Here is a 16,300-nt window from a genome sequence, read left to right as displayed (position 1 = left end):
TTGAAAATGCAGCTGTTACCTGGTTTACAGCTTTTTTGTCAGATGTGTCATTGTAGGGTTTCTCAATGTTAATTTCAGGACATTTATATGAAGACAACACTTCATACAAATTCCTATTATGTCCTGAGCTGGTGTGTTGGATGGCAATCACTTGTCCATGAAACCAGTTTGTGATTTCTCCTGGCAGTTCGTAGCAGAACAAGACCTTGATACTGTAATGTATCTATTTTCCCTGTTTATAAAGTTGACAGGACCCTACTTCTGCAACTCACATTTTGTTGTCAAATATGACTTCCTAGTGCTGCTGCCTAAATTGTAGGAAGATAATGGATGAAAGTATTAGTAAATTAATTCCTTAGAAGAGAGTTCTTGGTTTGAATAGTTACCTGATGTTGTTACTACCCCTGGAAAAATATATGTGAAAAAATGCAGTGTAGATAAATTCTTCCAATTCATCTTCAGATGGACGAATCTGATGTGATTGTTGCATACTTTCTATATTGGAAAATAAGCAAGACAAATTTGTTTTTCTAATTGTGTGAGTTGCAGAGGTTCACCAGGTCAGTCTCTAGGGAACTTTGTGAAAGGGATTAAGAACATTATGGAGCCTACTAAAAGCTGCAAGCCTTGAGTTAATGTTTAGATTTTGCCTTTTGCGCTTAACTTCACTGCAATTTATAATCCTTTTAGAGCACAAGACTGCTGACATAGAATTGGAAGAGGAGATTCAATCTGTTCTTCATGAAGCTCTCCATTCCCATCCTGGTAATGTATTAACACTTAGAAATCACTGAAGAGTTTATAAATACTGCCATAGGATAGATGAATCTCAGAGTCTGGTTTTGGTATGCACTTAAAGCACTTTTGCCTGCATAAAACATTCAAATCAGCTCATTTGTCATTTTCAAAAAAATTCAGAAAGTTCAGTCCAAATCCTAAAACTGTGTCTTCTTACCCAGACTTGTTTGGCAGTAATAGCTGAAATAATTTATTTAACAAAAGCTTTTTTTTATTTTAAACTTTTTATTTTAAAACATTTAAAACGTTTTTATTTTAAACCATTTTATTTAAAACTCTGTCTTCTTACCCAGACTTGTTTGGCAGTAATAGCTGAAATCATTTATTTAACAAAAGCTTCCTCAAAACACTGTATAGAGGGCAAGAGTGGACAGGGCAGAGTTGGCCTTTACGGTGAGCAAAGAAGGTCCTGGCAAGTTGGGTTTAATGCTGGACTGTGCAGATAAGTTTTCTGTAACTCCCCATTCCCTTTGGAGACTAGCTGGAAAGCACAAAGGGTGTACTGAGGACTGAATATTTGCTGGTAATAGAATATACCAAAGAGAATGTATTCAATTTATTCACTAACAATCTGCATTATTGATTAGGAGAGAGACATGAAGATGTAGATGAAAGTGTAAGTGACCAGTGGCAAGTAAAGGAAGAAATACATGGAGAAACTTTTGAAGCTCCTGCAACAGATGACATGCTCAGAGAATTTGAGACTGAAATTTCAGAAGCATATGAGACACCAGACTCAGTTCAGAAAGGTATCTGAATGACTAAATACATTTAAAATAAATCTATAAAAGAAACCCCAAACCAAACAAATGAAAATGTGTCTCATTAAAACCTGGACTTGTAATTTCTGCTTAAAACAGAGCCTTAGGAAGTGTCAACCACAGCATTATTTAGCAAATGCATATATTTTAAGTCAAAATGGGATATTTTATTGCTATGTGTTTTGCAATCCAGATAATTGTATATTATTAATTGCTACTCTATGGGCTTTCAACAAAATTATTCTGTGCTCCAATATGCATATCTCTTCTCAGTAGAGGCATGAATATAATCATATAGAATGGTGTTGGTTGAAAGAGGCTTTAAAGATCACCTTGTTCTAACCCTTCTGGCACAAAGGACACCTTTCTCTAGACCAGATTATTCCAAGCCCCATCTAGCCTGGCCTTGAACACTCCAGGAATGAGGCATTCTCAGCCTCTCTGGGCAACTGTTTCCTGTAGCACTGTTCCAGTGCTTCATCACCCTGACAGTGAAGAAGTTTTACTTTATATACAATCTAAACCTGCTCCCTTTCAGTTTGAAGCCAGAACCCCTTTCCTATCAATACATGTCCTTGTAAAAAAAATCCCTCTTCAGCTTCTTTGTCCCCTTAAGATACTGAAAGGCTGCAATTAGGTCATCCCAGAGTATTTTTTCCTCCAGGCTGAACCTCAGTTCTCAGCCTTTTCTCACACCTTTGCAGATGAGTTCCATGTCTAGTTTTTCATCTACCAGCACCCCCAAGTGCTTCTTGGTGTGTTCATTCCCCATCAGTAAAACCTGTATGGAGTCTGCTTCTGGACCTTTGGGTTTATTAAACTGAATTTGAAAGTTTATTAACACTGTCTTTTCTATACTTTATTCTCATTCTTCTTTCATTCAAATATGGCTCCCTAAGAGCATTAATTAAAGTCCTGCAGAGATGAATACATCATATAAAGATGCTCCTATTTTGTCATGTTGGGGCATTTACTGGATGATGAAAATTGAAGTCAAAATATTAAAGCAGTTATATGATCTAAATCCAACTAGGGGGAAATTTTTCTGAATGCTCTTTATTTGTACTGTTGAAATTTTTACCTATCTCTTAATATCTCTTGATACCTTTTGATAAAACCCATGTTATCGATGTCATATAAAAGTTTTGATGTCTGGAAGTGCACTGAGATTCTTTCTTCACAAGCAAACTCTTCAGTCTGAGTCTATTAAACCTCTTTGTTTCTGTATCTCTCTTACTCATCCCACAGCACAAGTCAAAGTAGAAGACTTTGACTAGAGGAGAAATTCAAATTCCATTTACTTTAAGTCTTTGCAATTAAGAAGGCAAAATGAATATATTCTTCTTTCCTCCAGTTTATTCAGAAATTTCTGTGGAGTGTCTTCTTTTTTTGAGAAAATGAGTATAGAGTTTATTCATATAGACACATGCTCAATATTGTATATAAATAAAATAGTAACTTTTCTTCAGTCTATGTATACATATCCTGCTGCCATTAGGGGAAATTTGCTTAGAATTACAGCTTAGAAATATTACTGTTCTTACATAATATCTGTGTTATTGTTTACTGATTGGTGTTATTGTTTACTGATTTAAAAAATGTTAAAATTTGTGCAAATGTATTTATTTCTCAGATGCTGATCCTATGGTGGAGGATATTGGAGCAGTGGAGTCTGAATCATACGAAATTCCAGGTATCATTTTGTTTTTCAGTACTTGGTAATAATGGTTTTCTGCCTCAATATAACAAATTATTTGAGAGAGAAAAATAGAAAAGGTTAGACTGGTTTAGAAATAGATCCTTTTGAATTTGGTCTTTTTCTCTCAATAACTAGTTGTTTTTGTCTTGGAGAATTTTGCTTTGAGATGACTGTATCATACTTGCTGTTGAAAATCTTTATTACAAATAACAGATGACAGGTATGGAAACTGCTTTCATTGGTGCAAAAACATTTTATTTACTATGTGTTCCTGGCTGTTATGTATTATTGGGGACTAGGTAGGCAAATGATCTGTGGTTGTACAGTCTAAAAAGAGAGATTAGATTTATTGCTTATATTGTCTTCAGACAGTCTATATTACTAAGGTTCTTCTAGAATATTTTTCTTGGCATTAGGAGCATCCAGTTTTTTGTACCTTTCCTTCAGGACTGTTTGTTCTTTGTGGCTAACTCTGCTATCAGAGAGTGAGTCAACAGCAAGGATGTAATTCCGAACTATGCTTGTTCTGTCTTTCTGCACATCCTAATTAATCTTGAAAGCTTTTTGAAATTTGGCTTGGACTAATCTGATTACCTTATAGTCATCTTGATGTTATGCTTGATACCATGTACAATGGCATTAGCTCATCTTTCCCATGATGAAGAAGCATTAAGTGGATATTAAAATTTCCCTACTGTCCGATAAGTATTTTCTTCAGGATTCTAACCATGTTTCTTTACAGTATGGACAGTCTCTTGCATTTACATTAAACATTGAATTCTACTTGTACCAGGCTTCTTATGTTTGATTCAGTGTTAGCTCTAGACTTTGCAGTTGTGTTTGGTGTCACAGATGTGACAGAAAAATAGTTGTATTTGTTTGATACAGCTAAAACTATTTCTTCCAAACTGTTTGTGGGATAACTGGTTTAGAATCCAAGCTATTATATTTCCAAAGTAAAAGGATAAGCTACTCTACCTTCACTACTGTGTTTTCTCAGATGCGTCATAGTGAGTATATTAACAACATTGAAAAGAATTGTAGTTATACAGGAAAATAACCCCCAAATTTAGCTAGGTAATGAAAGGAAGTAAATTGCTCTGAGATGACAAAAATAAAGTATGTATTGTCCATGGTCAGTTTCTGGTTCATATCCCATCTTCTATAGATCCATCACCAAGGAAGCCTCCTGCACATTAGTAAAGAAGATACTTCACAATTTGAAGATGGAGGATGTTTGCATTTTTTATTCATATAAAAATATGTCAGCATTTAAAAAATACTGACAGAGACCAATGGCTCTCATTGCTCTAGTTTTGTTGTCATCTTATCACAGGGTTTCCATACTGTTTTCTCCTATCGCAAAAGTTTCATACTTTCTTGGTGTTTCTTGTGGGCAGCTCCTCAGAGCACTATCTCTTTCTTCTTCACAAAGCAGCCAACTGACTCCAATTCCCTACTCAACCAGCCACCCCACTCTTTCATAGCACTCTTATTCTCATTGGTTACAGCTGTGGCCTGTTAAAGTCAGGCCTGTTCCTAATCTTTGATAATTGGCTCAGCTGCAACTCTTTAGGGGTAAGATTACTTTTTACACTATCTTTATTTTCTTATATTCTATCCCCCTACATAGTTTTCCTATGGAGAGTATAGCAGAAAGCTGGGAGAGAGAGTGGCCCAACACTTTCCATTAGATTGCCATGTGTCAAGTTGCAAGTGTCAGTATATAGAGTTTTAGTTTTTCACTTCTCAGCTAAGCAGCTACATTTAGCCATTGACAGACTCATTATGGATACAAATTAAAACAACGAAATAGTAAACATATTTCATATTTTTAATTTCAAGATATTTATTTGTTCATATTTAATTTACAGCCTTAGATGATTATGTTGCAGATTTGGAAGAGAGAGTAAGCGATCCAGACACTCCAGGTTTGTAAATCTTCATTACTTCAAATGATAATAAAATCACACGTTTTAAAATGTGCTACAAAGTGATGTGTCATATTGACTGTTTCTTCACAGTTTTGTTTTCAAATGGTTTTTAGATAGTTTAAAGTAGGCCTGATTTTTATGCCACTGTTACCATTACATTTGTGAGCACAGCACTCCATGAATCCAATCTACAAATACTTACATAAGTATTTTGTTCTGTCAGGAGTTTCCCAGTCTGATCAATGGATTGATTTTTCAACACATACTTATATTCCTAACTATAAGCCTAAATACAAATATGCATAAACTTATTGTTTCATGGTGTAGTTCCTGGCTGTATTTTATAATTCAGCTGTTACTTTCAAATAAGATATTGTAGTCTTAAGTCAGTATGATTGTTTCTTTCATTTTTGAGCTAAGTATGCGACCTTTTTAAGCTCTCTTGTGTTATTTAGCTGTTGCATGAATATTCAATTGGAATATAAAATATTAAATATTTCTATTTAAGGTGACTCTGAGATAATGCCAGAAGATGCTGTGGAACATTATGCAGGTACAGTCCAAAACTCTTCTTTCTTTTTATTGAAGATTCACTGAATTTTGGCCCCAAACCAAGACAATCACATACCAAAAAAAAAAAGCAAACCAAACCAACCAATCAAAGAAAACAAACCACAAACAACACACAAGACTTTGGAGCTTCTAGGTAATATTTTTTCAGAATGTAAATTAAAAATGTAGACATAATAACTTCCTAAGGAAATGATGCTAAAGCCTACATGAGTACTACATCACTGTAATGTCAGCCAAATGGGCTGAATAATATTTTGAGGGTTGAATTTCCAGGAGAATGGGTATTGGTATTTTAAATTGTATAGAAGTGATTTTGTGGATAAAAAATAATTTAAATATGCCAGAGATGTTGTTGATAGTGTGATGTCAAGAAGAAAGTAGTATCTCTAAGTTTTTTTAAAAGCAAGTAAGCCATAACAAGTAGATGCTGAAATTATTCTGTAGAAGTTAGCTGTAAATATAAATAATTTATAAATAATTCAGAATCAAAATATTTATGAATATTTATGAACCGTATAAGAAAGCCTGCTGATATTGCTTTCTTTTTTAAGTCTATCTTTTGATGCCAGAAAATCAATCAGCTCTTCTACAGGATCTGTTAGAAATCTTCACCTTTGCACTTTTATTAACTTTATTACTATATGAACTACTATAGTTTCAAATATTTTTTAACCGAATAATCTTGACACTGTATTGTATTGTTTATGTGTATTTATTGTCTTAAAATTCCATTAATTTTCCTCCTCGTTTTTCTTTCTCTTTAAACAGAGGATAGAGTGCATGAAGATTACAGTGAAGACCAAGGTATGAATGCTGCTGTATTTAGTGAAATTACAGGATCAAAATCTTTTGTTAATATGCAAGTGGAATTACTTTAAAAAGATAATTCCTATGCTGCCACATTACTTTGCAAGTTCTCAGCTAAGATTTTGGGCTGTCTGTTCAAACTCCCAGTGTTTGTAATCAGTCAATCAGTCTTTTAACACTGGTCCAAGTGTAGAGTATGCATACTCATTATATTCCCATACTGGTCCTAATGCCATAGTTTGTACATATGTGGAAGAAGAATGTTGAAGGCTTTGCCATGCCTTTTTCCTTGTGAAATCCTGCCCAGGTCAGATGTGGTTTACTGCATCTGTTTAGCTCAGTATCACCTTTTCATCTTGTCTCTGCTACTAGTTCTTTGGCAATTACCATTTTAGTTTGATTTGGTTGATGATTTGCTAATGATTGCTGAGACCAAATCAAAAAGTAAACAAGAAGAATAGTAGTCACAGCCTTGAAACAAAGGTGTGTGATTGTGATTCCCGCTGTGATATCCTTCTGGAGACTACCACACTTCAGAAGAGTTAAACATACCTTTAAGGCACTATTGTTTATTTCCCATGTTTATGTAACCTGAGCAAAGGACAGGGTTTCTTCAAAATATTTGCAACAGAAAACCTTGAGGTACATTCTTTGTTATCAGGAGGTAAATTCCAACATCCTCCTTTGGGATAGAAGTCAAAATTCCACTGAAAGACTTTCAGTGGCCCAAAGGTGTCCTTAGCCTGTGCAGAAAATAATTATTTGCCTCAGTTATGGTGCCCTTGACAAAATGCCTCAGCAGTAATCGGATAGAAAGGCAAGTGACTCTAGGTTTTTCCCAGGGCTTATTTTTTACTTGCCTTTCCAGGACATAGTTATTTTATGATCAATTCCTAATCAAGGGTCACTTCTCTTGCTTCTCACACTTTGATATGAAGAAGTGCAACTTCTAATCTTTTCTTTTCATGCTCTTTCATATGTGGTGGTAACACAAACAGAAAATGCTTCCATGCCCTTATGAAGAGACATCTATATCTCCTTTTTGACTAAGTTGATCAGGAAGGTTACAAAGTAAATTGCATCAGCTTTTTTTAAAATCAGTTCCAAAAGCATTTAATATTCTGCAATCTCTTCTGGCACCCCAACACAGTAACAGTGAATCACCGTATTTTGTGACTCACAAAATACAGTGATTCATTTACTTCAGGAGGCAGCAGTGCCTCTCTGGACTGTAATGAGAGTTTTAAATAGTATCAGATAAATCCCCCTACACTTTCTTTATTCTTGCCAGTCCTCTGATTTGGACAATAAGGAGAATAGGAACTTCCATTCTTTTTCTCAAAAAGAAATTGTAAGGTAGCATGTGACTGTCAAAAAAACTATTATTCTTGGCTATTAAATTGTCAAGCTTCTTTATGTAGTAGATTATTTCCACAGTTCAACATAATCCATGGAAAACTGCTTTCCTCTTGATAAAATTTGCCTTTTCACAACATAATTTTACCTTGCTTTCAAGTTCCACCTTGAAGGCATTCTGGTTGTGAGAGAAAGCACAATGCGTCCTTTGTACTTTTTAGAGGAATTTCATTTCAGAGCTCCAGCCTGGAGCAGTGGAGAAGAAAAAGACCAGTGAGATGAGGCTGCCTTTCTGTCACACACCATTTTTTTTCCTTCTCAGTTCAGTCTGAGTTCAGTCCATGGAGTTTCAGGGCATGTTCATGTGCTAGACACCATTTTAGCAGTTACACCTGTTTTTCATCCCTTTTGTCTCTAGGCCTATCTTTCTTGTACCTTTTGACATGGTTTTGGTTGGATTGAAAGTGAAACAGATTCACTTTGTTTTTGGAGAAGAGAGATTTTGGTTCCGTTTTTCTGAAGTGAGAGAATGCTTGGAGGCCATTGTGGAGATCTGAAATCCTTCCTCTCAAATGTGAAGATTGTGGTTTTGGCATGGGCTCCAAAACTGCAGTTGAACCCCACGAGAAGATTCACATTAAAGCCTTCAGATGCAGTTGTCTGTGAAATCAGCAGCAGTACTGCTTTGAGTCAATTTCTCTTCCCCATTTCTAACACACGCTTCCCCTCTTCTGGCAAGATCTTCTGGTGAAATAATTTCTTCAATCCTGGTGCTTTCTAGAGTTCTCAAAGCTAAAGACAGTGCAAGATGATTGCTGGCCAGAGCAGTCCAATTTCTTTTGTGACTCTGGCTTTGTGAGGCTTGGTTCTTAATTCAGATCAGGATCTGCTCTAATAGGATCGCTGTAATCACATCACTGAGGTTACTGCTAATCTTAAAAATTCTTTAGTGGAAATAAGTGCCCACAGTGGAGTGTGTAAATGATTGATCATAGCATTTGGAATACAAGAACTCAGTCATTGTACATAACTTCCAGTTTTATGAAGAGTTTCCTACATTTTCTGGCCATGAAACTAGAGAAAGAAAGCAACCTTGAGATTTTCATTAGAAAGAAAGAGTTCTGAATGTTTTTTAAGGATATTCTATAAGAACTCTTTTTCAAAGGAGTATGGGGAGAGCCACACAACAATTAGTAACATAAAACAATATCTTAAATGATACAGCGATAATATAAAGGTGGGGTTTTTTTTTTGGTTTTTTTAATGTTATGTAAATGGCCTTTTTCAGATGAGGATTAGTACCTGTTAGATGATTACATTATCCAAACTGAACAAACCTTTTTCAGTCTAAAATTCACAGTAAGTGTATATTGAAAATTCAGACAATGGATAGCATTTTGTCTATTTTCAGACATTATCTAAAATTAAATAATGAATATTCTTGATCTATTTCTTCTTCAGAATTACAAAAATTAGACTGTGCAAAGATTAAATCTATGCAAAGATTAAGAATGTAGAAGAATTGCAGCAACTGTACAGAATGATAGATTTGTTGTAATTGTTTTCAACATTTCATCTGTGTGATAGAAGGTCTTGAAATTCCAGCTATATGTACACATATGGTTTGGGGTTTTTAATGTAGAATTTCTACTACAAGCTCCAGAAAGGCTTCATATATCTATTCAGGCCCTCAAACCAGGGAAAGTTTTTTTTAATGCTTTTGCTTTTGTCATTAACAAAATAACTGTACGTTTAACCAAATTTTTAGAATACTTCGTGCATATCAACCACCCAGGAACTTTATTTTTCTTTCCTTTCAGAACCAAAACATGAAAAGCAGACTGAGACTCAAGATACAGGTATATACCTATATATATATACACAAAAAATATTTTAGGCAAATTAGCATAAAGATAATAGATTTAATCTTGCTGTTTATATGTATTGAAGCACACAATCTGTGTGTGACCTTCAGTCATGCCATTGCTAGTTATGGCAAAGGTTCATTGCAGCCTGTATCGTTATGAAGTCAGATTTTTGACTGTGAACTGAGAAACTTTGTTCTAATATGCCATCCTTGAGGATTCATCTTGAAGGTCTCAGCTGACACAGAGTCTGAGGCTTTTAGTGGACACCTGGACCACAGTAGTTCATCACAGACACTGCTTCTTGTAATGAGCCCTCCTGATAACCCTGCAACCAGTGTGGAAGATCATTCAAAATGTACAGGCTGTCAGTGCTTGCTCTGCTGTGATGCAGACCTCTTGCTGGAACTTTTGTCTAATTAGTAGAAGTAATTTCAAATTATTTGTTTGTAGTATTCTCTCTGAGTTCTGTATACTTTGTTGTCTTGAAATGCCTGCTCTTTTGAGGGTCATCTCAGACAGCTGACTGAAAAAAACCCACAATCATTTAGTTTAGAAGGAAGTCAAGAAGTTCTCTAGTGCAAATAAATGGTAACAATCTGTTTTGTCACCTTTGTTATCATAATCTTAAGAGGACAGTCAAATGAATTTAAAAAGTGCCATATTAAGAGAAAACAAAAATAAATTATTTTTTCTGTAGAATCCATTAAGTTGTTGAGTTCCTTTGTTGTGCTTCAAGAAAGAAATTAGGACTCACAAATTAATTGCATGTTTATCCAAATAAGACTTTTAAAGTTTATAGGTATGCAGGTTTTTTGGTTGGTTTTCACTGTGTCTAGGAGATGGAGTTGATGCTGCAAAGCAAGAACATGGGAGTACTTGAATGTATTTAGAAAGATGAAGAAGTGGTTTTAAAATTTCAGTTATCCTATCATAATCCAGGCAACAATTGTTGAAAAGGTACAATTGAAATAACTAGCTGATGAATAGAAGAGCTATTTAGTGAAGCAGAAAAGAATATTTAAGGTGTATTTTTTCCCCTGGAATTCATCAAAGTGTCTGCTTGTTAATGTCAGGTAAACATGTCAACCTGCTAGCTCTGTTCTTTTGTGTAGTGTGTAAGTTCCATTGCTTGAGGGCTTGACTTCATTATTGCTCCAAATTGAATGTATTCTTAGCTGTTGAGGATGGGGTGAATGAAGCCACAGGGCCAGGTATATATTTTATAATTGTGATCTTAGTGTTTTGATGAAATAGTTATGTTTGAAAAACAGATTTTAAAAAAACCAAGCTGATTATACACTTTTTTCCTTTTTATACTTATAGAGGAAATTAATGAAGATTTTGATATTGCTAAAGACCTCTCAGGTATGAAATTTTATAGCTTGAAAAAGCTTTTTTCTTCCACTTATACTTTATTAATATAATTGTAAAAAAATAACAAAACAAAAACACAGCTGAGAATAGAAGAGTGGAATAGTTTGGATTAGAAGGGATATTTAAAGATCATCTAGTTCAAATTCCCTGCCATGTCTAGGGACATCTTATTCTTAGTCAGCTTGCTCAAAACTCTGTCCAGCCTGACTTTAAACACTTCCAGGGATGGAGCATCCACTACTGCGCTGGTCAACCTGTTCCAGTGTCTCACCACACTCATCATATAAAGTCTCCTTATGTCCAATCTCTATCTCCTCTTTTTCACTTCTAAATCTGTTGTCCTGTTGCTACAGGTATGAGTAAAAAAAATCTCTCTCCATCTCTTTTACAAGATCCCTTATTGAAACCTGTGGAAAGGTCTCACTGGAGTCTTCTTTTGTCCAGGCTGAGCAGTCCCAGCCTGTCAGCCTGCCTTCCTAGGAGAGGTGCTCCAGCCCTCTGATCATCTTCATGGACCTCATCTGAACCTGTTCTAACAGGTTCATGTCTGTCTTGTACTAAAAACTCCAGAGCTGGATGCAGCACTCTGTAGGGGATCTGGGAACAGACTCCTCTTTAGATGCATCCACAGATGCAGTTGGCCTTCTGGGCTGGGGGTGCACACTTTTGGCTCATGTCCAGTGTTTTATCCACCAGAATACCTAAGTCATTCTCCACAGGGATGCTCTCAATCTCTTCTTCCCCCAGTATTCATTGATTTTGGAGGTTGCCCTGACCCTGGTCTTGTTGAACTTCATGGCATTTTTATGAAGTGCTTATTCCATTGCTCAAATTGGAGCTCTCTGGTAATTTCCCTCATGGCTACTCAGAAAGGTTATGTTGTAAATTTTTGTTTGCTGTATTGTTCTTGAAGAATTTTAAATGAGTACTGTGTTAAATGTAATTTAAAGATCTGCTCTAAGAAGTTTAAAATTTTGTTAAGAAGTTTTTCTCAAACATGATGTTGGTTGAGTCAGCTAGAGGAAAGTGATCTAAACAGTTTAGTCTGAGCACTGTGTGTAGGATTTAATGCTATATTTATTTAGGTTTTCAATTTTAACAAATGCATTATTTTATGATTAAAAGAGATAACATATTGTTTCACACAAACAACAATTGTAACTAAAATCCTTCTGGTGTGTGCAGTAGAAGTCCTACTTCTAGCAGGTAAACTTTTGGATGTGAAATGCATTTAGTACCATTTTTCCTACTCTTCAGTTAACTGAACTTGTTTTAGTTTGTAATTTAAGTATTCCTTTTTGTTTGATACTAATTAAATTGTGTGGTTGCTGGGATAAAAACAAAATTATGAATGTAACGTGAATAACTTTCAACACTTCTTTTCTATCTAGGGATAGAAAGTAAGCAAACAGAAGATGATGTGTCCATTGAACCAGAGGAATCAGGTTTGTATATTGTGTTTTCCATGCGTTTGCTACTTTAAAAAATTAATAAATGAGAATGATAAATACTATGGAATAAGATTCTATGTTGCAATAAAAATACATTAATAAGTTTTTCTACAGTTGTTTTCTTTCAAGGACAAATATGTCTGTGCTCTTGGAATCTAGCATCTTGGGCTTTTTAATGACATATTTAATGGCTTAGAAAGCACTCTTCAGTTTTAGAAGTCAGGAGTGCTTTTTTACAGAAAAACTGGTACCGATAAAAATGACCGTATTTGGTTATATGATGGAACTGAAAATATCTTTTCCATGCTCTGTTTCCCATCAGCCAGTCAGGTGTGCATACTCAGGAAAGAGGGTATATGTAAGGAATCAAGTGGAATGTATCCTAAGCTTTGAGCTCTTTATTTATGGGCTTCTCAAATCAGAGAATGTATTTCCCCTCCTCAGTTCTTCCTGTTATTTACAACCAGCATCCTGGCTATTGTGAAGTTTTTCTGGTGAGCCTGTGTCCTTCCAAGCATGTGTGCAGACTTCAGTCTGTTAGCAATAGTAGCACTAGGTGATGTGTGACATGTCTAATTTAAACATACATATAGAAATAAAAAGTAACTGAATTTTGAAGTCAAGTATTTCACACTTACAGCTAGAAAAATAATAGGTATATATGGATGTTTTCTAAGCCCATACTGTAGTAGCATGTGAAACTGATATATGTGTGCTTTTGATAGTACAGTTTCAGAAATCTGAAGTATCGTTTTTGAAACTATACAGTCCTACAATAGGCTCATTGGCCTACTTAAGTATGAGTCTTTCTCTTGGAAAAAATTAGCCAAAGAAGAAGTTTGCATCCCACTTCTGCAAAAATAGTATTACAGAGCAGTCTTAATAGGTCACTGTGGAAAAAAAATAAAAGGGGGCTTTTTGTAAGTATTTGGGAAGCAGTTGAGTTTGAATTACATTTAGATTTTTTATTTACAGAAAATCCTGTTAAAGCTGAAGATTATTCAGATGATGTTCAAGTGGGTAAGTCAATATTGGATGCTTGGTTTTTTTCCTAAAAAAGTGAAGCTGTAGCTACATGGAAATTAGTAATCAAATTACTTTGCAAAGGGATATCATTATTGTCAAAGTTGCTTCTTGGTTTAGAAGCATTAATTTTTCTGTTATACTTGATAAATGCCAATGATAGTTACTGGGTTATATAAAAGCATTCCAAATAAACTAGGTAGTTTTAATTTAGAATTTATTTTAATGATTTCAGATAGAACTGAATACTTTTGAAAGGGAAATACAACAATTTCAGGTCTCAATATGCATGTGCTTCCTCTCCAGAGCAATTATCATGGACAATGACAGTGTTACTTCTCTGTGTGTCAGTTGGATCTATTGGAATCTGACTGTGACACATTCTTTGGGCACTGATATGGAAACAGGGACTGTTTTGTCATGGCATCACATTTTTCTTGGCATAACTAATTTTAAGAACAAGAGCACTTCCAGTTTTTCCATCTGTTGCCTGACAGTAGTAGACATGGATTTTACCAAAACCATTTTTAGCACACATAAGTGGCTTCTAAATTCAAGAACTGCATATTGTTGCATTTCTTGGAGTTAACTATTGCAATTTGCTAATTTGATGGCTGTACCAAACTAGTTGTGTTGCGTGGAACACCGAGTTGTATCTCAGGGCAGTATATCAGAGAACCTGCAATCCAAGACCTCTAACAGCTGTATTTTTGTTTTGTGCTGGTTAGCCTGACTCCCTTTCTGGGTTAGTTATTCTTTGTACTATGCAGGAGCTCTTACAAGATGTAGTGCCCAGGGAGTTCTGCATTGTTGTTTTTTTCTTCCTTACAGTATTTGTAGGTTCTTAGTCATGCCAAAAATAGCCAGAGAAGTGATGAAAATCCAGGAGGCCTTTTGTGGTTGTCCAGTACAGATTGGAGGCATAGTTTAGTTCATGTTTGAGTTTGTATGCTGAACCTTAGCTGAGGTGGTTTGAAATGCTTCTATTGGTGCATAACTGTGTTGTCTGCAAGGTCTTTCCAAGCTGTTTATCACAACAGCCATGTGGTGTGTTGGAAAGTTTGAAGCCATAGCTATTATTTAATAGATGCATTAACTGAAAGTGTTTTGTTTCATAATGAACATGAAGTATTCTTAACCAAAGCTTATAATCAGTGTAGGAACAAACAGTAGTTATCTTTGACAGTATGGGCAAGAAGTTCAGCAAAGGTAATCTTCACTCAGTTTGTTATGCATTAATTTGGAACTGGAGAAGAGGAAAAGATGTTTTATCTTTGACAGTATGGGCAAGAAGTTCAGCAAAGATAATTGAAGCTGTGGCTGTTTTTAAGGGGGGCCCGGCTGAAGGGATTTAGAGAATCCAGCCACCTTCAGCTACACCGGCACTCCCCTGGCACGAAGCCAGAAGCATGTGCCGACCGTGGGTGGGGTGAGAGGAAACAGTCACCGATATTGAAGCAACCACGCCGCAGGAGTGAAGAAAAGAGACGGCCCTCCTCTGCTGGGTGAATTAACTTGGTTTAATCCAGGGTAGGGGAAGTGCAGGGTGGCCACCCAAAGGTGGCGAGCGGAGGAGGAGCCCCGGGCCCCTCCGGGGACCAGGTTTTACAGGGAAGGGGTGGGTACACAAGAAACCAATCACAGAACGAAAATTTGCATACATTGAAGACTGATGGGTGGTGTGGATCAATGGGGATAGGTCAGGGGAGGAGCCCAGGCCAACCAGCCAGTCACTCGACACCCTAGCTGGAAGATTCTGGAACTTGGGGCGGGGTGCCAGTGATTGGCAGAAGGCCTGGGGAGGGGATACAAGGACAAATAAGGGATAATGAGGGAAAATGAGGAGGGGAAAACCGTGATTGACATAACTGGGGGTTTGAGCCAGACCAACTTGCCAAGCTAGGAGAGGGGGGAACGGAACAAACCAAACACAAACCACAACATCTCCCCCTTTTTTGTTTTAAAAAGAAAAGGAAGGGAGAAAACAAACAGTCCCTTATAATCAGGCGGCAGTTGTCTCTTGTGCTGTTTTAAAGTCCAGGCTTCCACCGCTCATGCTTTCAGAGTCTGAAGTCGAGGCAGGGTCCTCCTCGACATCTGAAAGCTCCAGATGGTTTATGTTGGCCGCTGAGGCATTCAGCAGAAGTCTCTTAACCAATCCCCACATTAGGGAGCAGGCGATGACAATTATGAATATAACTAAAACAAAATATAAGACAGACCGAACTATGGACCCGGCCCATCCTGACAGTCCCCAGCCCTTGAACAGGTTCCCCAGCCAGTCCGATGTCTCACTCTTAACCTCGTGGACGAGCTCTTTCATCTTGCGTATGGAGACCCTCGCATCTTCTGCCTTGGATGACAGATTTAAACAGCACAGGCCCTCGAATTCCTCACAGCTGTGGTGGTGGAGTAGCAGGAGGAAGTCGATGGCCGCCCGATTTTGCAAGGTCGCCTTCCTAGTTGTTTCCTCGTCTGCGAGGAGGTCAGTCAAGGCAGCCGAGGTAAAATTTGCTTGCTTTGCCACCCAACACTCCAGGCGGCCCAATTCACCCAGAGACTTCGCGATCGACACCCACGGCAAAAAGAGAGTGAGCGCGACCGATTTTGGTTTGGCCCAATGTTCAATTTTGGAGTCGCAGTCTGGGTCGAAATC

The 16,300-nt window shown here is 36.7% G+C and overlaps 1 protein-coding gene across 5 annotated transcripts in view; it reads left to right on the top strand.

Annotated features, from left to right (window-relative positions):
- The window catches only part of ASPH (aspartate beta-hydroxylase), a 123,238-nt gene that overhangs the window by 40,375 nt on the left and 66,563 nt on the right, over positions 1–16,300 (top strand). For 4 of the 5 annotated variants that reach the window (XM_036397610.2, XM_054518550.1, XM_054518553.1 and 1 more), the window contains 10 exons: positions 691–765; positions 1,386–1,547; positions 3,193–3,252; positions 5,133–5,189; positions 5,701–5,745; positions 6,534–6,569; positions 9,749–9,787; positions 11,120–11,161; positions 12,562–12,615; positions 13,597–13,641. In XM_036397610.2, coding sequence (XP_036253503.2) covers positions 691–765; positions 1,386–1,547; positions 3,193–3,252; positions 5,133–5,189; positions 5,701–5,745; positions 6,534–6,569; positions 9,749–9,787; positions 11,120–11,161; positions 12,562–12,615; positions 13,597–13,641 — 615 coding nt within the window. The remainder of the gene's footprint in view (positions 1–690; positions 766–1,385; positions 1,548–3,192; positions 3,253–5,132; positions 5,190–5,700; positions 5,746–6,533; positions 6,570–9,748; positions 9,788–11,119; positions 11,162–12,561; positions 12,616–13,596; positions 13,642–16,300) is intronic. The other variant, XM_054518552.1, reaches the window with a different exon arrangement.

Source organism: Molothrus ater, chromosome 1, assembly GCF_012460135.2.
Source record: "Molothrus ater isolate BHLD 08-10-18 breed brown headed cowbird chromosome 1, BPBGC_Mater_1.1, whole genome shotgun sequence".
NCBI classification, from domain to species: Eukaryota; Metazoa; Chordata; class Aves; order Passeriformes; family Icteridae; genus Molothrus; species Molothrus ater.
Note: the sequence above shows the minus strand (reverse complement) of the source record. Positions and strands in the feature narration are given on the sequence as shown.